Here is a 25,326-nt window from a genome sequence, read left to right as displayed (position 1 = left end):
GAACAGAAAGTACTTGTGGGATTTGTGAGTAGGAGTTAACCCAACTTAACCTGATTTTCATGGATTAAGTAGGCCATGCTGAGTACCTGTTGCATTGCAGGTAGCAACATGGCCAGTTCTTTTTAATGTCTTACAGCTGTTATTGAAAACAACTTCTTCGTAGGAGAAAATTAGAGGAAGTTGTCCGCCTTGGGGTAGAGCCTGGCCAACAAGGTTCCTGTCCTTGTCAGAGCACCTCCATCCAATCCCTTCTTCAGTGAAGCTTGAGGGCAGAGTGCTCTAGGTGAACATTTTCCAGAACATGAGCAAATGAGCAAGAAAACTGTCTAATAGTAATGTGTCATGCCCAGGAGTGCAACAGGTAGACAGAAGATGTAGTTTGAGAGAGCCTCAACCAAAGGCCTGGGAGCAAAAGGTGTAGAGTTTCTGATATTTTCTTCAGGCTTTGAAGTATGCATGTACTCGGAATGAGACATCCCCATCTGACCCACGAATCTGTTTACTTTTAATATTAAAGTTTCCACACATGGCATCCAGGTACTTTTACTGTAGCAGAGATTTTACTGTAGTCTCTCTCCTAGACCCATACTATATTTTGGGCTTTAGAGCAATTAAGATTTCTGTATAAAGGAGGCTCAATCTCTATTGGATTTCTAAAGAAAGACTGGGTATCCAAGTGAGGCAGTGGCATTAGTCTGAGATCTACATGATAAATATTCCATATTATAGAAAGATCTGGGAGAAGTACAACACAGAGGGCCATTGTGGTTCTGAATCATGAATGGCCAAATAACAGAGTAAAGGATGAAGGTGGCTGTGGTATATGTAGCATAGGTTTAAAACAAGGCACACAACATATGATGAGGCCAGAGAGGCTGAACAGGCCTTATGTATGCAGAACATTTTCTTGTAACAGAGATATAAGGGGCCTTGAGGACAAGCCGCTGGATGGACCACAGTACAGGATCACAAACTGCTAGTCTAAACAGTTTCTGTTGCCACCAGGTGGGAAGTCAATTGTGTCTTTACTGCCAACACAGTTCTCCCAGCCACCCTCATTCCCCAATGTCTTTCTATTAAGTAACAATGGATAAGAGTTACAAACTTAAAAAGTTAAGTCATTAAAATAAGAAAAAAAATATTTATGAAATGAAGTGAATGTGGATGGGGTGAACTACAGGAAATTCAAGTTTCAGAGAAGTTATTATAAGATGTTTATCATTGAGACTGAAGGAAAATGTGAGGTACCTCCCCACTGTCACCTCCCACCGTCACTTGCTATAAGCTTGGTGAGTATCAATAGTTCCACTGTGCCTTTTCAGTGATCCTATGATTACACACACAAGGGGAGCTTAGGTGGGAACCAGTGGCCATACTGTTCCCTGTGGGGTCATGATACTCTGACAACATATGTGACAGGTGAAACCAACACCCTCCAACACTGAGGGGAAAAGAACCCTTCCTATATGGGGACGCTCATAGGATCTTCAGTATGGGATTCTCAGTGGCCTAAACTATAAAGTGCTTCTTTGATCAGGAATTATGAGATTAAAGATGCTTGACTCAGCATTAGAGATGATGTAGTGTCCTTAAGCTTCAAAGAAAGGGTTGTTGCCACTTAGAGAGTCCTGTTATATAAAAACTTGGAAGCATGTATTAAGATGCAACCAAAGCCTGTCTCTGGACTTGGGGTTCCTCTTCTGCTGTATCTTTCCCAAGATTATTTTGTTTATATAGTCATATGACATAAAGTTTAAGACAATCACCAAGCTTGTAAAAATAGCTGTCTTTTCAAACTTGAAGTGAAGATACATATCAGTCATGGCATAAGTAACTCCAGCATCATTTTCCAAAAGGAAGAACAGTGTGAGTTTTTCAGGGCTGGGATTTAAGTTTGTTTCAGAAGAGCAAACATAGTATATCCAGCTTTTGCAGTTGGACTTCTACATACTTTTTATTTTGTAGATTGTTTCTTAATTTGTTTGACACACAAATAAGCCATTTCTTCAACTAAACCAACATTACACTGATGTGGAAATCAATGCATTCATACTTGAAAACTGTAGCAATGACATCAGTAGTGTAAACACTCAGACTCTTGGCTAAGGAGGATGAGCGTTGGATGATCTTGTAAGAAACTTGACTTTGAAATGACAATGGCTAATGCTTTGGCCTATGCATGGGGCTGCCTTTAGTGGAAAGGAAGCAAGGGTCAAATCAAACAAGGGAAAAGGTTAGAAAGGAGGCTCAGCTTTAAGAATACTTTCTGCTCTTGCAAAGGACCCATGTTCAATTCCTGGTAGTGATATAATGGATCACAACCACTTGTAACTATAGTCCAAGGGGATCCAATGCTTCTTCTGGCCCTCTTAGGCACCAGGAACAAACTTGGTACATGTACATAGATGCAGATGTGAAGCACTCACATAAAATAAATAAATGTTTTAAATAAGCATGTCTTTAGTCTCCTTGAATGAAGCACATGGAGGTGTCTGTAAATCTATTTTTTTGCAAAGTGATTCTACAGCAAAGCTTTCATGCAAACAGATATCCTCCCTTGAGGTCTTTGTATGAGATGAAGCTGACAGAGAGTAGGATTTTTCTTGTTAATGAAAAAAAATTTAATGGACCTTACATACAGACCTTGTATATATTTGCAAGTAGTTTTAATGCAGTAAGAATTCAAAATGTGACTCCAGAGAAGTTTTTAAGAAAATACTTAGAAACTAGATGCTGTCTTTGTTTGATGAGGAAGCATACAGACAGAGATTGAGTGATTCCAGTAAAATTGGCATTTCATCATAAATCTGCACATTTATCTAAAATATAAAGCAAATGCCACCCAGGAAGTTTTACATCATGACTCCTATGGGAGTGCTACTTTCTTTTTCCAGGTGTCGAATCAGCCGCATTCTTCAGACCCCTCAAGGCCATGCCCTCTTGGTTGGAGTTGGAGGCAGTGGCAAACAGAGTCTGTCTAGGCTGGCAGCTTACATCTGCAGCTTGGAGGTCTTTCAGATCACTCTGACAGAAGGCTATGGGACCCAAGAGCTTCAGGTGAGCAAAGCTGGAAGGCAGAGCAGTCATCCACTGTTGTTCATAGAGGACTAGGGCCTGGATCCTGATGCAATTCAAGTCTGTGGATGGTTGTCTTGCTTCAGTAACCTGAACATGGTCCTGTGTGCTTTAAGTCACCTTTAGGGTGCTTACAATACCTAATGTTACAGCAGTAGTTACTGTGTTACAGTGCTAAGGGAGAAACCTCAAGAGAAGAAAGGCTGTAGGTGATGAATACACACACAAAGTACCCTCAGATTTTTGTTCTCTTTGTTTGCTGTTGGCCAGATCTGTGGCTGTGGAGGGCTGATTGTGTTTCTGGCCCGTTTGTCTGGCAGATAGAGCATAAACAGATAGTGAATCCATGTCAGCTCTGAGATGTGGACAGGACCCCCCATCCCTACAGGAAGAGGGGATCTCTGTAGATGCCTTTGATACCTTCATCTTCATGGTCAAATACACAGCACATTTCTATAATTTCAATATAGGTTCAATAACATAAGCCTGGTTGGAAAAGAATATTGTCTTAAATATACAAACATGCTTTTATTTCTGCCTTAAATGGAGTCAGTGTTCAATGCTATTCGTGCCCTTATATGACAAAGGGCAGAAAGAAAAGAGATTTCCTTTGGAATTTCAGGTAGGTTTTCTTTCCCCTTGGATGAGAGCTACTGAAACAGCATTTTTAGACAATTATTCTATATCCTTAAATGTTTGTTTTTCAGTCCATGGTAGTACTTACAAAGCAATGCCTAGAGTTTGTGGCAAAGGCTATTTCATACTTTTAAAAAAAAGTTTTTAATATTGCTGACTGTACTGGCTGGTTTTGTGTGTCAGCTTGACACAGGCTGGAGTTATCACAGAAAAGGGAGCTTCAATTGGGGAAGTGCCCCCATGAGATTCAGTTGTAGATCATTTTCTCAATTAGTGAACAAGGGGGTAGGGCCCTGTCTTAGTCAGGGTTTCTGTTCCTGTACAAACATCATGACCAAGAAGCAAGATGGGGAGCTTACTTCCACATTGTTGTTCATCACTAAAGGAAGTCAGGACTGGAATTCAAGCAGGTCAGGAAGCAGGAGCTGATGCGGAGGCCATGGAGTGATGTTCCTTACTGGTTTGCTTCCCCTGGCTTGCTCAGCCTGCTCTCTTATAGAACTCAAGACTTCCAGCCCAGGGATGGCACCACCCACAAGGGGCCCTACCCCCTTGATCACTAATTGAGAAAATGCCCCACAGCTGGACCTCATGGAGGCACTTCCCCAACTGAAGCTCCCTTTTGTGATAACTCCAACCTGTGTCAAGATGACACACAAAACTAGCCAGTACAGGCCCCTTATGGGTGGTGCCATCCCAGCAGGCTGAGCAAGCCAGGGAAGCAAGCCAGTAAGTAACATCCCTCCATGGCCTCTGCATCAGCTCCTGCTTCCTGACCTGCTTGAGTTCCAGTCCTGACTTCCTTGGGTGATAAACAGTGGTGTGGAAGTAAGCTGAATAAACTCTTTCCTCCCCAACTTGCTTCTTGGTCATGATGTTTGTGCAGGAATAGAAACCCTGACTAAGACACTGACCAAATAATAAAGTAAAACTTTCAGTGAAGAGGCAGCTGTTGGAACGAGCAGAGGACTGCCACTGGACAACTCGACAGAGGCATCGCTGAGCTCCCATCTGCTCAGAAGAAAGACATGGCTCACCCCTGGGCTCCCCCAAGTCACATGATGCTCACTAGGAAATGCCAGAGTTGGAGGTGAAGTGTCAGGTCACTGAGAGGGGAGATACAGGCGCTGCCCGAATCCTCTTCACTCATTGCCTCCCAGCACCCAGCCACATGCTCCAACATCACATCAGCATTCTAACAAAACATAAGCGATGTCGTCCTCTCCTTACAGGTAGATCTGGCCAATTTGTATGTCAGAACTGGAGCCAAGAACATGCCCACTGTGTTCCTGCTGACAGATGCCCACGTTCTAGATGAGAGCTTCCTTGTGCTGATTAATGACTTGCTGGCATCAGGTGATTAAATGGACATATTTCTTGAAAGATCTTTCCCAGTGACAAATTATCTGTAGTTTCAATGAACTTTAAAGAGAGATAATTTGTCTTTGAGATGTTTGCTAGGGCAGTCTTTGGGGAGAAAGCTATAAACCTAACTAATTGGAACTACATTGCTTTCTTAGTCAGCTTATGGATGAGAAGTACCTCCAAGAGGCCCAAACTGAAGTAAATGTTATTCCTTTTTGTGCAGGTCTGGAGGGTATGGGGGGGTGTAGAGGGTGCACAGGTCAGTGGAGTGCAGGTCTAGGGTCTGTGTGGGTTAGTAAATGAAAGGGCCCTATTCAGTATGTGTCTCGATGGTGTACACATTCAGGGAGATGCTGTTCTCAGAGTCTTGTGGGTCTACTGGGTGTGAGGGTCTGACGGGGTGTGGGTCTACAGAATATGCAGGTAACTACTTGCTCTCAGTGAGTTCTGTGTCTTATCAGAACAAAAGACAAAAAAAAGTCACTTCTAATTTCAAGCCTTGTCTTTAACTGGAGCTTGCTTTGTCTTTGCTTTTCAAACATTAGAAAGTCCACTGTAATATGTAAATTGTAAGATTGTTTTATAATTCTGCCCATTCTTTGGGAATAGGAGACATCCCAGATCTGTTCAGTGATGAAGATATGGACAAGATCATTTCTGGGATTCGTAATGAAGTTCGAAGTCTTGGCATAGTGGACTCCAGGGAAAACTGTTGGGCATTCTTTTTGGCCAGAGTCCGACAACATCTCAAAGTAAGAAATGTTTGCTTTACCTATGTATTGTTTTAAAGCCATTGTTGATACTTAAACATGCATCTCAGTCAGGACTCATGTTATGGTTTGAGTTTCAGTGACTTCTTTGAAGGAACTGGTGCATTTATCTAGGCCATCTATAGTGTTTGTCCCTGAGACCAAGTGTGGTGTTGAGCTCCTGGGAAGCCCTGGGCTGGGCAGTATGTTCAGTGTGATAGTAAAGCCACATTCCTCTGTCTTCGAGGAGCTGACATTGTTGTAGGATGTAAGGCATGTCACCAAGAACTTTCTTGTGGGACAAGTATAAATAGGCCCATGGGAAGGCATGAGGGGACCGCCTCCTCCTTAACGGGAATAGGGTTATCCCTGGAGGAATGGCGTTCCATTGTCTGGCACAGGTAGGAAGTTAAGGCAGGAACACTTAGGGAGAGGAAACAATATTGTTGGTTTTATTTATATTTATTTATTCTATTTCACAAGTATGGATGTTTTGCCTGAATATATGCATATACACCACATATGTGCCTGGTACCCATGAAGGTCAAAATGGGTGTCATATTCCCTGGAACTGGAGTTATAGATGCCATGTTTGTGCTAGAAACTGAACCTAGGTCCTCAGTAAGAGCAGCAAGCACTCTTAATGGCTAAGTCCTTTCTCAGACTCCCTGAGAGAGGAAACATGGAAGGTGAACTGTGAAGAACCTATTTGGGAAAAGCTGAGATAGCTCTAAAGGACCAAAACATGGAGTTCTTGTAGGGAGAACGTGGTCATTGAAGCTGGAGATGTGTACTGAGGTGAAGTGAGGTGCTTACATCGAGTGAGCAACAGTCACATGCTGTACTAGTGTGTCCTTTGTGGAATGTGATATAGAGGTGTTGTTCAACTATTCTTAAAGCCCTTCCATTTAAGCCTCACTTTGTTTTGGAGCTTCGTAGAGAGTTAATGCAACTAAACAGTGGCATCAGCAAAGGTCAAGTATTACAAGACAACAGACACTCCAGACTTGCAGATGCCAACCACCTAAACTGTTGTAGCGATTTTGATCTTCCTAGTGCAAAGTTAGAATCCCTGAGAAGCTATTGCTTTGCTGCTTCTTCTAGTGTCTCTGTACCTGTCAATGCAGTGGAAGGCTCTGTGGTACCTACAGAGCATGGGGCACTGGAGAGGGATGGATGGACAGTAACAGTGGCACCAGCCAGAAATGCTCAGTTCCTTAGGGAGAAGCCTCTGAGGCAACTGAATCTTGGATGTGAACCTTCTAAACTCAGCCCAGAATTACTCAGTAATGTTAACATGAACATCCAAATCACAGACCACTAAGGAAACTTGCCCTTCTGTCAAGTTTAGACAGGGTAGCGACAGCCTTGGGAGTTTCTTGTCAGCTTAGAAAAATCTCCTCCTCCTCCTCTTCCTCCTCCTCTTCTTCCTCCTCTTCCTCTTCTTCCTGTTTCTCCTCTTCCTCCTCTCCTTCCTCTTCCTCCTCCTCTTTATCTTCTTCTTCCTCTTCCTCCTTCTCCTCCTTCTCCCTCCTCCTTTTCCTTCTTCCTTCTTTCTTCTTCCTGCTCTTCTTCCTTCTTTCTTCTTCTTTGATTACCTTTTACCCTTTTTTTTCTGGACTAGAACTAATAATGTAGCTCAGGCCAAGTTGGGACCCAGCAATCCTCCTACCTCCATCTACCCAATGCTAGGATTACAAGCATGTGCTACCTTGCCTGGTCTTCCAAGATTATCTTGCTTAGAGCAGGTGTTCTCAACATGTAGGTCATGACCCCTTTGGGGATGAATAACCCTTTCATGGAGTCACACATATCAGATATCCTGCATATGATATATTTAAACTATGATTAATAACAGTAGAAAAATTAAAGTTGTGAAGTAGCAATGAACATAGAATTATGGTTGGGGGTCACTAAATCATGAGGAACTGTATTAAGAGGTTGCAGCTTTGGGAAGTATGAGAAGCTCTGGCCTAGAGGCAATTGTAACTCACTGTGGCTACAGAGGAGAAAATCCAGCTAATCCAGCTAAGAGCACCTCAGGACCTCTCCCATCTGTCAGCACAGCCTGGCCCTTGAAGACCTATTGTCTTATCAGTCTTAGTATCATCTGGATGCCTCCTTCCTCCTCATCACAGAACCTCAGAGTACCCTTATATTGCAATCAGGGAGAGGGAAGAAGAAAAAGAGCTGGTTACCTGTTTCAGGAAACTAGAACTCACCTCTCCCAAAATACCCTGAGCTGTTGTCCTGGTGACCATAAATATGTTACAGCTACAGTGGGTTCCGGGTGGGGGTGTTGATCTTCACACATTTTTTATGACATAATATTGAAAATTAATTTGGGAACACAAGTGTGCCTCAGCTCACCACAAGGTGATGTCCCAGTAAGCCCACCATAGGTCAAGTATTGTAAGTTGAAAATGCATTCCCCTGTAGGATGTCATAGCTGAGCCTCACAGTACACTAGGCCCTCAAGACAGGATGACTGGTCATCATCAGAAGACAGCTGCCTGTATGCCACCAGCCTAGGAAAGGTTAACATTCAAGATCCTCAGTATGATTTCTACAAAATGTATGTTGCTTTTGTGCCATCAGAGAGTTGAAGAATCCCGGAGTTAACAATCACAAGTTAGGTATGATTTAGTTTTTAAGGAGTGCTACCTCTAGAAAATATTTCCTGCTCTATGTGGTAAAGAGTGAGCTGAGAGACATCAGGTTATTTTGCCCCAAGGATATCTTTATCCTTAACTCTGGATGTTCCTTCCCTAACGGTTTCATGCATCATCTATATTAAATGCGGTTACAATCTCTCCAGATTCTCCATTCTCTTTCCTTACTAAGCTCCATTGGTTTTAACATTGCCCTATGCAAATTAGCAATACTTTCTTACATATTCTAGTATCTAATTGCTGTTTCTGATCAAGCTTTTCCTTATTCTCATGTGTTCGTATGTGTGAACAAGCACTAGAATCATATTGTCACATTCTTCCACCATCTTAGTTCTGACTAAATCATGCTAATTATTTAATTTCTGTAAAGGGGAATTTGATTTTTATGATATAGTGTGTTCTACTGTTCTGATAAACTGTCTCTTATTTTAGTATGGAAAATATTACCTTTTAATTTTGTAACTAGCTATCTTATCTCCTGTTTTACCAGTTTGGTTATTGGTTTTCATGGATATGTGTGAGTTTGTTCATGGGAATGCATATATATGCAGGTATATGCGTATGCCAGTGCACACTGTAGATGTATTTATGTGAGTTTAGAGATCAGAGCAACCCCACTTTCGTTCATCCAGTGCCTTCCATCTTTAATTTGAAACAGGGTCTCTCTTCCCTATCTCTGCCTCCCACTTCACACTTGCTAGAATTACATGTGTATAACAACCAGCTTTTATTTTGTTACTTGAGACCTGGTTAACCTGATAACCTGGTGTTACCTATGACTTGGCCTGGGCTAGTCTCAAACTTGCAACCATTTGACTTTAGCCTTCCAAGTGCTGGATTACAGGCCTGCACCACCTGCTTAGAAGCACTTAAAGCAGTTTCTATGAGTTGGTTGATGTCATATAGCCTTCAGGGACAAATGTGTTTTGACTGTGTGGCTTATCACTACTACCTTGGTAAGGAGTGTGGAAGAAAAGTTCAAAAAGTGATGCTAACAGTGATTGTTTCTGGATCCTGACTTGGGCAGGAAGTCTCTCATGCTTCACAGTAACATCTCCTATTGGCTTTTGATTTCACACATCCATTTTGTCAAGGAAGTCTCTCCTGAAGTCCTTTTCAGTGTCTATTGAGATAATTGTATAGTTTTTCCTTGGGCTTATTAATAATCCCAGAGTTAAGATTGATACCCTGCTGTTCTGGATTTTCATATTTTTTTTTACAACCACTACTCTTCCTTTATACATTTCTTTCATTCCATACACAAGCAAGGCTTGCTGAGATAGAGACCTGCTTGTGCCTTCCTCAATCTGCTGACCTTTTCACCCAAAGAAGAACTGGTATGCAAAAACAGACCACCTGCCAGCTTTCCAATTAAATGACAGCTTTAGTCTTTGAAATCTCTACATATGACTTTCATCTCTGTTATCTTAAAAAGCCGTCCACATTACTCTGATGTCTTCACAGACCATGCAGTTTATCAGTTCAGGCTACAGATTGGATTTCTGATGAGTTGATATCTTCTTTGCTTGTGCTCCTGACTAAACAGGAGCTAACTGTGCCACAGGGGTTGCTGGTCCCACCCATCACTCATGCTAACCACTAATCATTTGTTTGTTGGAAATGCAGGGCTGAGAGAATCTATTGGCACATAGAGAAGTGTCTTCTTAGTCCACAGGCTATTCTCAATTACCACTGATCAAATGCATGTTCTTGGATTGCTGCAAAGGAGCGAGTGGTCCAAGCCTATGTAGTATGAGAGTCCCTACAGGGTCCTCATCTTGTACTAGAAAAATATCAATTTCATCTCTCCTCCTGTGGGCTTGGATTAACCCAAGAAACTTTATTTTGTTTCCTTTGCTGGCCCTGTGATATGGGCAGCACTTGGCTTATTTATCAACCTCTACTCTGTGTCCAGATTTAGATATCTGTCCATTTCATTATCTGACTGTCTAGGTATATATAGAGTGATTCATTTCTGATAATATAAGAAACAAAGTCATTGTACAAAATGTAGAAATAAAGAGCTACATAAAGAAAATATCTTTAATTATATCATCTAAAGATAGCATACTGATAAATTGCATCCAAGTTTACTATATATAAGCATTGTACACATATTTGTACATAATGAATGTAAATTCAGGAAGGCTTTAGGTAATTTTTCCCTTTCCTTTATTTTTTATTTAATGTCTTTTAGGTTTGAATGACTACCTAGAAAAAAAAAAGTAAAATATTTCAGGAATTTGATGTATAGAATAAACCATTTAAGGCAAATGTGGTTTATTCTAAATATTATTTATCAGAAAGTGTCCAATAAAATGTCTAGAAAATTTATTAGAAAATAGTATATTTTCACCATGAAAAATATACCCAAGCCTCTTATTATATAATATCTTCTCTAACCAACCATTTTTTGAAGTGTTGCCTATCTTATGTATTAAATTAAATACACACATATATGGGATACAATATCTAAGAATCTCCTTAGGTCCGGTTGATTTGCTCACCTATGAACAATCAGCTGACCATCACTAAGACAAAACACCTGAGGAAAAAGTTTGAAAAGCAAAGGTCTATAGGTTTTGTAGCTCTCATCTGTATTTACTTAGGCAGAACATCATAGTGGGAAACACATGATGGGGCAGAAATAGTCATGGTGGCCAGGGGCAAAGCACTAGAGTGTTGAGGTCCCGGAGACAAGACAATCCTTCTAAGGCAAGAACCCAGTGACCTGCCCCCGCCCATTGCATCCACCTCCTAAAATATCTCAGCTTCTTTAACCAGATTGTCAGATTGTAAATGAACTGATTCACTGATCAAATCAGAGTCCTCACAAAACAGTCACTTCCCAACAGCCCCTGCTCTGAGTACTTCCTTCTACAACATGATCATGGAGCATGGCTCCATCTAGGAGAGTACTATCAGTACCCCTCCTGCCCAGGATTCTAACTAGATTCTAACTCACACTGATGAAGAGGAAGCCAGGGGCTGGCCGCCTAGGGCTAGGGTCCCTCTCTGTTTTTCTAGAGCCTTGCTTGTTGGGACCACCACTGTGTCTTTCCATTTTCTATGATTGTTGGTAAATTGCAAAGAAATTAAGGAGACAAAAGATGCTGTGTGTATCAATTAATTTTCTGTGGTTGTGATAAAATACCAAATCCAAAATACTTTAGAGGAGAAAGGGCGTTTGTTTTGGCTTATGACTACAGAGGCATGGAGTCCTTCATGACAGAGAAAACAGGGAAACAGGGAAGGCAACCAGCTAGAGCAGGAAGCAGAGAGGGTTGGGGGAGGGAGGGAGAGAGAGAGAGAGAGAGAGAGAGAGAGAGAGAGAGAGAGAGAGAGAGAGAGAGAGAGAGAGAGAGAGAGAGAGAGAGAGAGAACAGACAGAAGTGGGATGAGGCTATAAATTCTCAAAGCCTGACCCAGTAACAAGCTTCCTCTTCCTATTCTCCACCTCCTAAAGGGTCCTAAAGGGTCCAAAACCTTCTCAGCATCACTACCAACTGGGGACTAAGTATTCTACCACTGTGAGGGATAATCTTACTCAAGCCACCACACTATCTTGTGATGTATATCTGAGATTCACAAGCTTTGATATGTGATAAGCCAGCACAACCTATAAAAATTATGACACACATATTAGTATTCTGTTTGCCCAAATGGAGCTTCAGAACTGCTACCACTTAGCCATTTGTCATTTAGCATGTGTTTATTGGGGTCCTGTGATGTGTCCTGGGGAGACGGCAGAAGTATGACAGCCCAGCCCCAGCCCATATGGAGCACACCTTACTGCAGGGACAACAGTCATTGGTCTAATAGCTACTGTAAGTACTATGATCCTACATCTATGAAATGAGAGGGAGATTAGCTACCATAACAGAAAGCCCAGTGATAAAGGTTTCACTGAGAGAATCACTAAAACGTAGATGTCTTCTCTGTTATTTTATACTCTAAATTGTGTGTGCGTGTGTGTGTACATGCCCATATGGGAAAGAATGTTCATGTGCATTTAGATGAATGTATGTGTGGATACATAAGCAATATGTATAAGATTTGGATGCCAGAGAACAGTTTTGGGTATCATTCTTCAGGTGCTATCTACATCTTTTTTTCCCCTTCTATCTTTCCTTCCTTTGTTCTTTCTTTTTCTTTTTCTTTCTTTTTTTTTCTTTTTTTTTTTTTTTTTTTTTTTTTTTTTTTTTTGAGACAGGGCCTCACTGGCCTGGAGGTCTCTAAGTAGGCTAGACTGGCTGGCCAGTGAGCTCTAGAAATCCTCCCATCTCTACCTCCCCAGCACTGAAATTGTGAGCCTGCACCATCACACCTGGCTTTTTTATATGGGTGATTTCTAGGGGTTGAACTAAAGTTCTCCATCTTACAAAGCAAGCAAATGAATCACCTAGCTGTTCCCATAAACTTCTAAAAAAAAAAAAAAACCTTTTAACACCCACAGTGAAAGGCTCAGTCTCTAAACAAAGGTCACTTTACACAGACTGTACTTTGCATTTAGAAAAGCAGTCTGTGTTCGTAGTATTTTCCAATAGAGTGTGAGGCCTGTCCTTACATATGAAAGATGGTGTCATAATAGTGCCAGCTTCTCTAACAGTGGTGCCACCAGAAACTGCATGAGATGCCTCAAATACTGACCTATTTACAAGAAAAATCACAGTTGATTTTTAAAAAATTAACAAAAATGAAGGATTGCATTAAAGGGCTGCAGATTAGCCTGCAAAGCTGTACATGATCACTGAAATCCCAGGGACAAACAGTCAGGGGAAGGAGCTCCTCCTGCTGCCTGGGTTCCTCAGGGTTAGATCCATTCCTCAGGGTTAGATCCATTCCTCAGGGTTAGATCCATTCCTCAGGGTTAGATCCATTCCTCAGGGTTAGATGCTATGCAGATTGCATGTGCATTTTTGTAAGTACAATGATTTCCTTGTTTTAAAGAATGGAAATAGGAGCCAAGGAGATAATCTAGTAGGTAAAGCACCTTCCTTATAAGTGTGAGGACTTGAGTTCAAATCCCAGAACCCACATAAAGCTGAATGCAGTAGCAAAGGTCTGCAATCCCAGCACTCCTACAGTGAGAAGGGAGGTAGAGACGTTCTTGAGCCAGCTAGCCTGGCTTATGCAGCCACAGCAAACAACATAGAGACCTGTCTCAAACAAGGCTGAAGTCAAGGACAGACATATGCCCTGTGCTACAAGCTTACCCATGTACACCACACACACACACACACACACACACACACAAAGAATTACAGAATTAAAATGAATTGAAATTCTCTTGTACCAAATATTACTTTTAAATAAAATCTGAAATGCTCAGCGTTACCACATCAGAAGTTCTGAGATGATTTTATTGTACACTATCTAAAGCAGAAGCTCACATCGAAGTGTCTTATGTGTACACCTTTTGAAGATGTTGTTGGATCTTTTAAAAAGAATTGAAATTAAAAGCTGGTTAGATGGAGGATACAGGAAGAAGGCATGAGGAAGATGATAAAGTGACAGTTTTCAAACACGGAATGCATTCTGTGATAAAGCCCCATTCCATAGGGGCTGCCTCAGCAAGACTCGGGGCTTATTATTCTTGAAATATACTGGAGCTTTGGATGATAAATGCAAACATAAGTTATGGATAGATGCTTTGGAAATAAATATGTGGGAGGATTCCTTCTACCTGAGAATAAACTACTTCAGCTGGAAAAAAATACAGTGACTGTAGCAATTCAAATTTCCATTAGGAGATGAAATGGCCTGAGTCCTGTTAGTAATACACAAATAAATATGTACTCAAGGAGGGATTGTATGTACAGGAAATTGAAATGTGTTACAAAGCATGGTGAAATGTACCAAATGAGTCATAGCACCTGTGTGGGGAAAGGAAAAAAATAGAAAATTTTATAGTATAGATCCTAAAAGCAAATTCTTGACACCTGACACCCAAATGTCAGAGCTGCTGAGATGCATCTCTAATGATTTGGGGGTTTGCTTTTGTACTTGGGAGAATTTGGTTTTAGAAATAGTACAGCTGCCTGCAGCATTTAACTTGGTTTCCATCTAGGCATTTAACTTTGTTTATATCTAGGTGCATTTCTTCCTGTCCCCACTGATGGTCCATCTGGCATTGTCAGGCACACCTTAAAAGGCAGATGACTATTGCATTGACTCTAGGTACTTGCTTAAAGATAGCCAAACTGAATTCAGGTAAGGGTGGGGTTCTTTTCTCTAACACACACTAATTTGAGTTTTGCTTCAAGGCAAGGATATCTACTTCCGAACCTTGCTTCCCTCCCCAAAGCTTGTTAACTAGCACCCCTTGCAATCTGGCTTGTGGGCTCACTGCAGTCTAATTCTTGTCTTGTGGAGACCTGACTGATGTTTATGTAGCAGGGTGTTTCCAGGCAGATGTGGCAGAGCTACTGTAGTGGGATGAATCTGACCATTTCTTTGGGATCCTGTTTATGCAGTCTCCAGCTTGGGCTACATACACAGTCTCCAGATAGAGGCATAGTGTACAGTCATTAGGTTTACTTCAGTATCTAAGCTTTCCTGTCTTGCTCATATATGAGTAGAGATGTTAGTACAGTATTAATGTTTTAACTCAGGTATCTTATTTCATGAATAATAATTAAAAAAACCATCCGTCTGGTAAAGTGCTTACCAGCAAGCCTGCCAACATGAGTTCAATCCCTGGAGCCCATGTAAAAGAAGAAAAGTAACTTTGCAAAGTTGCCCTATGACTTTCACATACGTGCTTTAACACACATACACACACTCACCCATACACACACTCACCCATACACACACATGCACACACACCATCTATGTGCCCAATAATAAGATTTATTTTTAAAAATTATGTCTAACTCAAAGACAATGCCTAACAAAGGGTTAGTGTTTATGAGAGGAGGTGTGTAAGACCTCCTCATAGCTGACCTGCACCCTGGGCTTCCATGGGAGTCTGCAAAATGGCAGCTCCCGCACTCCGACTCCAGCATGCATACCAGTTAGATGCCTCAAGTATCAACTAGCTCCCTCAGATGTAAAGTTCATAAAGGGAACACTCACATGCATATCAATAGAGTCTGAAATATTAAATTATGGACAAGACAATAATATGGCTAATCAATTTTTATATCTTAGAAAATATCCTTCTTTATGTTAATCCCACCTAAAGTTATTGAGGTTATAATGAGAAAACTATTCAGAATGACCATCAGGTCCTCTAACACAAAACAGTTTTCCTATGGGTTTAGTATGGGTTATCAGAAAGTTGTACAGACCATCTTTTAAAAAAAATAAAGTAACTGATAGTTGTAAGCATTTGCATGGTCTCTGGGAAAACCTCATAGAGTACTGTTGCCAAAGGCGGGGTGGGGTGGGGGATGGCAGGAGTACTCTGTACTTTCTGATTAAAACTAAACACTCCTAAACACTGAATTGGGCTAACAGTCGAAGCCTCAGGCTAACAGCATCCTTCCAATCACTTCATAAGAACTGTGAATGAGCAAATATCTTTCTACAGTTGAGTTTCCAGGTACTAGTTTAGATGATTTATCATTCCTAAAATTATCAAAAGTTTCCATTTTATTCTGTGAGTACTTGACCAGCTACAAAGTTACTGAAAAGGTGACCAGATGCGGTGGTGTACACCATAGTCCCAGCACTTGGGAGCTTATAAAGGAGAATTTATACAGAGTAATTTCCAGACAGCCCATGTTACATAGCAAGGCCAGGTCCCAAGATACAAATAAAACTGGAGCTGGAAGCTGTCTCAGTGGGTGAGAGCACAGACTCTCTTGCCCAGGACTGGAGTTGGGTTCCCATCACCCATGCAGAGTATCTCACAACCTGTAACTCCATAAGCAAGGTATCCTGCACCTTTGTGTTGTTTGGTCATCTGCACAAACATGCACATACCCACACATATACATAATTAAAGAGAAAAATGAGATATTGCAAATTATTCGCTTACGTATTCCCATGGCAAAGTCAAACTAGCATGCTGTCCTGTGAGTATCAGATTGACCTAGAATAGCTTAGTCCATTTTGAGTTGATCATTGCATAGTGTAAGGTAAGATTAGGTTTCCTCTCGAAGTTCAACATCACATGTGCCCACCCTTTTCATGATATGCATATTGATGATCATATATTCATTTATTAGCCTGATATTAGTTGTAAGTTGATTACTCAAATATTACATGTTCTAAGAAAACTTTGATGACAATGTCTAATTTTTTAAATTACAGTTCAGGTCTTAGGTTTCTCTTTCCAGCCTTTTCTTCTTCCCATACTCAAGGATTCTGCCTCTTTTCCCATGACTCCAGCCTTCCACAGCTGATTCTCTTTGACTGGCATGATTTCACAGACTTCATTTGAGTACAGCAGAGGCAGAGAAAAACAAAATAGCATCTCATATTTGAGGTTCCAAGTATTTTCCCATGACTTCTATATTTAATCTATTTCTATCCTCATCACTGCCATACTGTTGACTCTTAAGAATTGTGTCTGAATCATAGTTATTCAGCTTTGGGGAAAAATGATCTTATTGTGTTACTTTACTACCATGCCTAAATTATTTAGTGAAAGACAATATAACAAGGTCTTTCAACAATGTATTTTTGTTTTCTAGAACTGGAGATATTTTCTTGTGTCTTGCTACTAGTAAATAATTAAACAAGGATCATCATCAGATAATTTCATACTGGGCTGGGCACTAGATAAAAAAGACCCATGGCTCTCAAAAGATACTCTGGGAAGTGACTATATATTATAATAAAATCTAAACATTAGGAAATCTGGCAGGACAGCTTGGCAATATATGATTTCAGGAAGCAACTGAAAAATATACGGGCAGATAAGGGGAAAATAGACATAAACAATGGGATATTATTCTACTGTAAACATTTGCCACACCATAGATGACCTTTGATGGCATTCTGCTAAGCCCATCCCAGACAGGCCAATACTGCATAGTTTGTTTATACTGTATCCACTGAGTTAAACTTGTAGAAGCTGGTACAGTGTCTGCCATAGACTCAGGAGACTATGAGGAAGTCACTGTGGACAAATAAAGAGTCAAACCCATAAATGATGAAAAAGTTCAAGAGATATACATTCTGCCCACAGCTGATAGCACCAAATTACACAATGACACAATTTAACAGTGTAATCATAGTAGAAAAATAGATATTAGCTTTGTCTGTCTTGAAATGTTAACTATGTTAAATGAAGTATTGTACAGGTTGATATATGCTAGAGTTTTTTTCTCACATGGATTTTAAAATCCCATAAATAATAAAAAGTGCCCTCTGAGACAGTGACAGCATCCATTGGCTGACCGTGGTCTTGACTTCAGCCTTGGAACCTGGAGGGCCTCTACCGTCAACCTGTCCTAAGAAGACAAAAGAGATACTCTCCAGGCTGACCTTTCCCAGCTCATACATAACCTAGTTTTCAGGTCTACAGAGGTGAGGGCAGGGGATAAAGAGTCCTTGCAGGCTCCTGTGTCTTCATGCTCCCCCTAAGTTTCTGCCACTGATGATGGCCTTCTGGAGCTCAGGACCCTTGAATGGTCACACCTACTCTGCTGACAATGAAGAGCTCCTCCCATCCACTGCCTGTGGCATGCTGTTGCTGCCAGCCCCAGGCTCTACTGACAGAATTCCTGTGTCTAGAGAGAGTATACAAATACATAACTGGATCCTCCAGCTGTCATGTCCCCATCTATGAGTCCCACGAACCATGCAGTGAAAATGTTTGAAGAGGAACTCAGCAGTACTGAGTGTGCACATAGCTGTACTGAGCATGCACATAGCTGTACTGAGTGTGCACACAGCTGTACTGAGCGTGCACACAGCTGTACTGAGGCGCGTGCACACAGCTGTACTGAGCGTGCACACAGCTGTACTGAGCATGCACACAGCTGTACTGAGCGTGCACACAGCTGTACTGAGCGTGCACACAGCTGTACTGAGCGTGCACACAGCTGTACTGAGCGTGCACACAGCTGTACTGAGCGTGCACACAGCTGTACTGAGAGTGCACATAGCTGTACTGAGTGTGCACACACTTCTTTTTATTGTCTTGATTCTCTAAATAGCACAGAATAACAACTCCCTACACTGTTTACCTTGTCTTAGGGACAATAGTCAATCCTAATAGGAAGGACTACTAGGTAGTTGAAGGATATAGGTTTGATCTGTGAAAATAATATACTTTTCTCTTTTTTTTCTTTTTTTTTTTTTTGTTTTTGTTTTTTTTTTTTTTTTTTTTTTTGTTTTTGTTTTTTTTTTTTCGAGACAGGGTTTCTCCATGTAGCCCTGGCTGTCCTGGAACTCACCCTGTAGACCAGACTGGCCTTGAACTCAGAAATCCACCTGTCTCTGCCTCCCAAGTGCTGGGATTAAAGGCGCGTGCTACCACCGCCCGGCCAGTAATATACTTTTCATGAAAGTGTTTGGAAAACTTTTGAGTTATGTTGGGGGTCCTGGAACTGATCCCTGGCAGATCCCAAACACAGAACAATGGCTTATTTGGGTATTAATTAACTTTTAAATCATTACGTAGCTAGTAAAAAAATCAAGTTTACATCAGAAACTATTCTTAGCAGAAACATGTTACTCATGTTTTAAACTTTTGTCTGAAAAATCTCCGGTGAGAACTAAAGCAGGTAATTTTTATTTTAGATGTAAACAGAAATTGATATCATTTGCAATGATAAAACTGGCTTTATTTTATTGTTTTATATTTTGTTTTGGAAAGGGTATTTCAGCTTTGTGAAACCTACTGAATTATGTAACAGAAGGAAATTTGCAGGTGGAAGTATTGACAATCTTAGTTCATGGTGACTTATTTTTATGTAGCTTGTGTTAGAGAACAAATAAAATGTCCCACTCCCAAAGGTAATCATGAGCTATGCTTGAGAGAAGAGGGGCCACATTTTGAAGAAAGCACCACTGTACTTCTGTCTGCCCTGTGGAGCCCCAATCTGAAGGTCAAGGCTGCCTTGCACCAGTGGCCTAGGCTAGTAGCTGACCGACCGGTATATCTGGCCTCACCCCCCCTCATTGTCTGAGATTTCAGTGTACTGCTTAGCACATGCATCCCTCTGTTGTTTCTGACCTGTCCCCCCTCACCCCACTCCCTACAGATGGTTTTTTGTTTTTCACCGGTTGGTCACACACTGCGAGTTAGAGCTCAGAAGTTCCCAGCCATAGTTAACTGCACAGCTATAGACTGGTTTCACGCATGGCCACAGGAGGCTCTGGTCTCAGTCAGCAGGAGGTTCATTGAAGAAATCGAGGGGATTGAGGTAAGTTGTGTCAGCCTGAGGTAGGTACCCAAGGTGCACAAGTCTCAGTACACTATTGGCAGGAAGCTGGGTCAGCCACTTTCAGTTTCACAATCTCTGTATCAAATACGTATCTCTTGTTTTATATTGTTTTTCATTGTTTCTGGTTTCTGTGCATTGTTGTGGGTGGGATTCTGGCCCTATAGGGTTTTAAGTTCTGTTTGCCACTTCTTGATGAGCATGGTACCTCCAAATAAGTTTTTAAATGTCTGTGTGAAAAAAGCAGGTATGAAGAGTAAAGAAAGCAACTGAAGCAAGCCTCCCGATTTCCCAGATGTGGAGTTGAGGCCTAGATCCTTTCTGATTAGAGAGATTGTGTTAGGGTGTGACTCCCAGAGAGCTTTGCCACCACCTGCCATTGAACAATAAGGTGGGAGTGCCTAGAATAGACTCAGAATTAGTGGGAGTGACTCTAAGCCAAAATTGATAGGGGACATATAAGAAGTAATGTCTCAAGTCCTCATCCTCTCCCTTACTCCAGAAGCCATTACCATCCCCTTCCAAAGTAGCATTCCACCACTTTGTTAAATAGTATGTGCTTGGGTGGCCAGATGGCTAGAGTGTGGGTATGTTTATGAAGTTGAGCAGTCAGTATGCAGCTAGCTTTATTGCTTGGTATGTCACTTTTCCTTTACTTCTCCTTTAAAAGGGAATAACCATGTAGGTGTGCATATTTCAGGAGTGGTGGGAAGCATTCACTGCTGTGTCAGTTCACCACCATGGCCCCTTCAGTGTGGATGGGAGTCAGTTCCCCTCTCCTCCCTTAAAAATGTTTCTGAACCTGTTGATCACTGGATTGCCAGGGGAAGCAACATTTAACATGGCAGACACATCTGGGATGAGAGCACATGTCTGCCTCCTCTCTCCTCTTCTCCACAGTCATCTGACCGGCACATGCACAATGAAACAGAAAAGAAAAGGTCTTTTGAAGTTTGAGGTGGAAATTAGATTTTCACGTCTAGAGAGCCATTAGCTATGATAAAAGTAGTGTTAAGTGTTGCTCCCAGCCCCTAGGGCAATCACCAGGTTCCTTACATTGTTGAAGTACTGGGGCATCATCATGTCTTCCAAGATCCAGAAGAGAGGCTGGAAGTTCTGAACCTACAGGAATAGACCTGTGCCGCATACTAGCAGATTTCTAGTTTCCTTTGTTTCTAGTTTATCAGGCTTAAAATGGAAGAAGAGGGTTGATTTCTGAATATAGTTTTGATTTTCCTCAGTTGGTAGGAGATCCAAGCTAGTGGCTCTAGGGAAGCATAGCACAGCCTCACAGCCTGCCCATCTTTGCTGCCCTGTGTCTATGTCTGCTTTCTCTGGTGGAACAGCAGCTCAGCCTGGCCAGGACTATTGACACCTGCTGGATGAGGCGGGCTTTGCAGTCCTGAGGCTGAACAAGGTGCTGCAGTCTATCTGACGGTGTCATGCCGCCTCCTATAGGATCCTGGGTGTCACATAGGAAAACTTTCCTAGCACTTCAGCGTTCCCATCAAGCTGAATTACGCCTGCTAACAAGCAGCCAGATGATCTCCTTTCAGAATAAGGTACTTATTTAACCCTCCCACCTTCCTGATTTGTCACACAGGAAGCACTAATTATAATTCAGAGTACAATGGGACCATGTTCCCCTAAAAACATGTGGAGCCTTTTCTGTAGAGGTCAGAAACAACTTTTAAATTTTTGAACAAGTGCTAATTTGTTCACTTTCTTCGTCTTAATTTCCATCAGCAAGACTGAAAGTTATCTGCATAATTTTGGCACTTCTTAATTATTGACCTCATTGGGTGAGTGGAGATACTTATACAAGGTGACTCCTTTTGTCTGTAGACAAGCCATTTTATATATGTTGACATCAGTAGATATTGAAGGCTGAAGCAGCCCATAGCCCTCACTGCATCTAACTGAATGCGTATGCTATTTTTTTCCTGTTACCTGATACTGAAGTAAATGACAGCTGACAAATAAAGGACCAAAAGCAGTCTGACACCTAAGTGTCACCACTGTGTTGCTCATCAGACACTCCTGTCAACATGCTGTGAGGTAGGAAGTGGCAATATAAGGCAGGAGGGAGGGACAGTCTTGCATACCACTAGGAGTAGGTTGAAGGTGCAGACAGAAGCACACTGGGGATGTGATGGGGAGAGAACCTTACTGGTTAGTGCACAGGCTCCAGTTAGGAATGTGTGTATCGGGAACATAAGAGAAAAACATTGCTTTTGGTTTCTTTAAAGCAAAATGAGCCTTAGGCATCCTCAAAAGCAGGGTCATATGAAAGGACATATTTTAATGTAAATTAAAAATATGAGCTGATGAGGGAGGGTGAATTTTGTTGCAGGATTTGAGGACAGAAGCAGCCCATGTCACTTGGGCATGGCATCTGACTAACAGAGAAAGGTCCACCCTCCTGAGGTAATGACACTGTAGTGTGGGCTCACAGCTCAATGCCATGCCACTATTACAGTTAAATGTGGTGTTGCCGCCATGTCTGCAACCCATACCTGAGAAGATGTAGCACAGAATGGTAGGGGTGATCTACTCAAATAGAAGTTCCCTATCTGCCAAATTTAGACTTGATGCTTCTCCAGTGCCTACATACGTGTGTGACTACACATATACACCCATACACATACTCACACACAAACTCCTGGTGCCAAATAGGAGGGACATTACATTTATTGTATCAGTGATAACTATGCTGTATCGATGATTTGGGCCACAATTCTTTCATTGAAATGTCAATTACAAGTGTTAACTCATAAAGTCCAAAGTTGACCATGCAGACATTACCGTAACTTTTAAAGTCAAAGCTGACCATGCAGACATTACCGTAACGTTTAAAGTAGAATCTTGGACCTTGTTGGTAGCCCTAGTGAACTAGGATTAGCTATGCATACTCGATACAACGAAGAAAGACACACAGAATGTGGAAATGGAAAAAAAGAGTTTGTTTAATGTGGTGACATTGGGGAGAGTGAAATCCTGAGTCCATCTTTAAGCTACTAGCATAAGGTTAGATTTAAATAGACCTCATAAGCTTTATGTGATTAGGAAGTCCTGGTCCAGGTGTGGCCCCACCCACCATGGCCCCTTCAGTGTGGATGGATTTCAGAGCCCAGGCTTTCCTTGACTGCATTTGTGCAGATATTTAGAAAGCAAAAGAATTGATGGAAAAGAATTGATGCAATGGGATCATTTTGTGGGCAGGAGGAAGCAGGGGGAACATGAGCATTTACTTAATTTTTCAGACCTGGAAATGTAACCTAGGTCCTAGGATTCAAGCCTTATTTCTGCTTCATTAGTTTTTATGTTGGGGTGAGTGAGCTCTGTGAGGCGGTTAAAGGTACTCAAATGGAATACTGTTCCTCTGTTTTAGTATTAAATTCTCTTTAACAAGCCTTCTTGCCCTGAATATCTAATTCAGTCAGTCTTTTACCAACCCACAAAAGAGCGAATTATAAGTGAATTATAAATAGTAGATTTTATAACTTGGTAATTTGACATTTAAGTTCAACAAATAATTTCTGAGAAAACATTTCAAGACTCCCTACAAGGCCATGACATAATATGTGACAACATTGTCCTGGGTTTAGCTAAAACAACCAAACAAATGACAAACTCTTTAGTCTCTTCTGTGTTTTCATTTGCCTTTCTTGAAAATTCCAAATTTAATTTTATAAACAGGTATAGTCTGCTTTGCTATTCTTGGAAAGAAATAATATATCTTTAAAAAAAAAATCACAGAATTTGCATTCACCCTCTGGTGGCATTCTCATCAAGGGTGTTGAGCACTGGCTTGTAGAGAGGCCTCCTGAGTACTCGGTCTGGCAGTGAAAGCCAGTGCCGGAGAACCATCCCACCAGGCACCATAGAGTTTGTTTCTATGTTTACAGCAAACTAACTGAGGACTGGAAAATAAACATTCCTTTCTTTATATGAGGAAAACCCCCATCTTATCTGTGCATTGAATTTTGCAATAGAGACAGCATGGCTTCCCAAAGCAATCTTAGCAGGAAAGCCATGGATTCAGTGCCATTGCGTAATGTCGCTCCGCTTATTTTTATTTTTGCCCTCACCACTACTGGCTGCAAAAGGACTACAAAGTGTTGTCAACTGGTTCCCCTGAAGTGACAAATCTGGCAGAAAAGATGGTCTCTGGAAGTGTGAACTGCAATGCTGGGCTGCTGCAGCCCTCAGCACCTCCTCTCCGCCCCCCTCAGAAGAAAACTGGAGATAAATGAATGGCAGAATAAATAATTTATGCTAATGAAATTACTGCAATTAGTAGTTCTACAATGACCCTTTTAAAAGCCACAGCTGTTAATGTCAGGAAGTGCTGTCACTACTGACCTTATCATAAGAGAAAGTGACAAATTGAGAATGCAGGGAAGACCAGTCATCAAAGAGGTCTGTTCTGGAACGATTAGAGTTTTCTGAAAAACAGTGTGAATTACAACCAGCTGCTCCCTGGCTCCGTGAGACTCCCATGCTGAGCCATTTTGTTAAGCCCGATAACAATAGTTATTTTGCCCCACTGAGACAAGTTGTGTCGGGCCACTTCCAGCTCTCCCGGAAGCCACTCTTTCCATCAGAGATTTACAAATGAAACTGTTGTTAAAAGGAGCATTCAGGGCTGCTGAGGAGCCTCCTCATAAGGATCATGGTTGGGCAGAAGCCAGCTTTTTTTTTCTTTGTAAGGAGGTTGCACTTGGCTGAGGAGGTGTTTGTCTGTATCCTAGGAAGGTATGTGTGAAAGTTCTTGTCAAAGTAAGACAGGATGGGAGCAGGCTTGTGCATGGTTATATGGGAGCCAACCTGTTTTGAAAATAAAGTCCTCAGGGGAATGTGATGCCTGTGACATTTATAGACACTCATAAATTTTATTTTCTGAGTCCACTAATTGCTAATGCTCATGCATCTTGGATCCCCTGGAATCTAATACAATTCAAGTTTTGTTTCCCTGAGTTTTGCTTTGAACACACATTTTTTCTGTGACTAGTGAGACAGATTTTTAACTGGCTCAACAGTACACTTATATGAAGATTTTACCTACATCTGGGGTTTGTCGTGAAGTTAGAGATCTGTGTGTTTAAGGACACCACAGAGGAACTGTTCACTTTCCAGTGCTGCTCACACTTTTGGTTGCAATATTGATGGTCCAGGTTTGAAGCGTTTAACTGCATCATCGGCCACTTGTGTGCAATTTCCCTGAAGCTGCCTGAGCGTTATTGACAACACTTTGGTAAATTATGTGTGACTTTCCAAAGAGTTGGTGTAGCTCATTTAATTCATATTAATTGATTTTTAGGCTTCCCTTGATTAATTGAACTTGGTTCATCTTGTACAGAATGCAATAAATAATCATTAGAATGAGGGAGATGTGGCTGTACAAATTAAAAAGTTAACTATTCCAGAAGTCACAGAGGACACATGGAAGGGATGGCAGGCGATCTGCAGGGTCTGTGTGGGGTT

The 25,326-nt window shown here is 41.4% G+C and overlaps 1 protein-coding gene across 12 annotated transcripts in view; it reads left to right on the top strand.

The window, feature by feature from the left end:
* Dnah11 (dynein axonemal heavy chain 11) overlaps positions 1-25,326 on the top strand; it is a 328,931-nt gene that overhangs the window by 191,770 nt on the left and 111,835 nt on the right. For 10 of the 12 annotated variants that reach the window (XM_031357847.1, XM_031357834.1, XM_031357836.1 and 7 more), the window contains 4 exons: positions 2,895-3,057; positions 4,944-5,067; positions 5,686-5,828; positions 19,660-19,821. In XM_031357847.1, the coding sequence (XP_031213707.1) occupies positions 2,895-3,057; positions 4,944-5,067; positions 5,686-5,828; positions 19,660-19,821 (592 nt within the window). Of the gene's footprint in view, positions 1-2,894; positions 3,058-4,943; positions 5,068-5,685; positions 5,829-14,623; positions 14,711-19,659; positions 19,822-21,822; positions 21,898-25,326 lie in introns of those variants that run through there. The other 2 variants (XM_031357844.1, XM_031357845.1) reach the window with 2 other exon arrangements.

This window comes from Mastomys coucha, unplaced genomic scaffold (assembly GCF_008632895.1).
Source record: "Mastomys coucha isolate ucsf_1 unplaced genomic scaffold, UCSF_Mcou_1 pScaffold6, whole genome shotgun sequence".
Lineage (NCBI taxonomy): Eukaryota > Metazoa > Chordata > Mammalia > Rodentia > Muridae > Mastomys > Mastomys coucha.
Note: the sequence above shows the minus strand (reverse complement) of the source record. Positions and strands in the feature narration are given on the sequence as shown.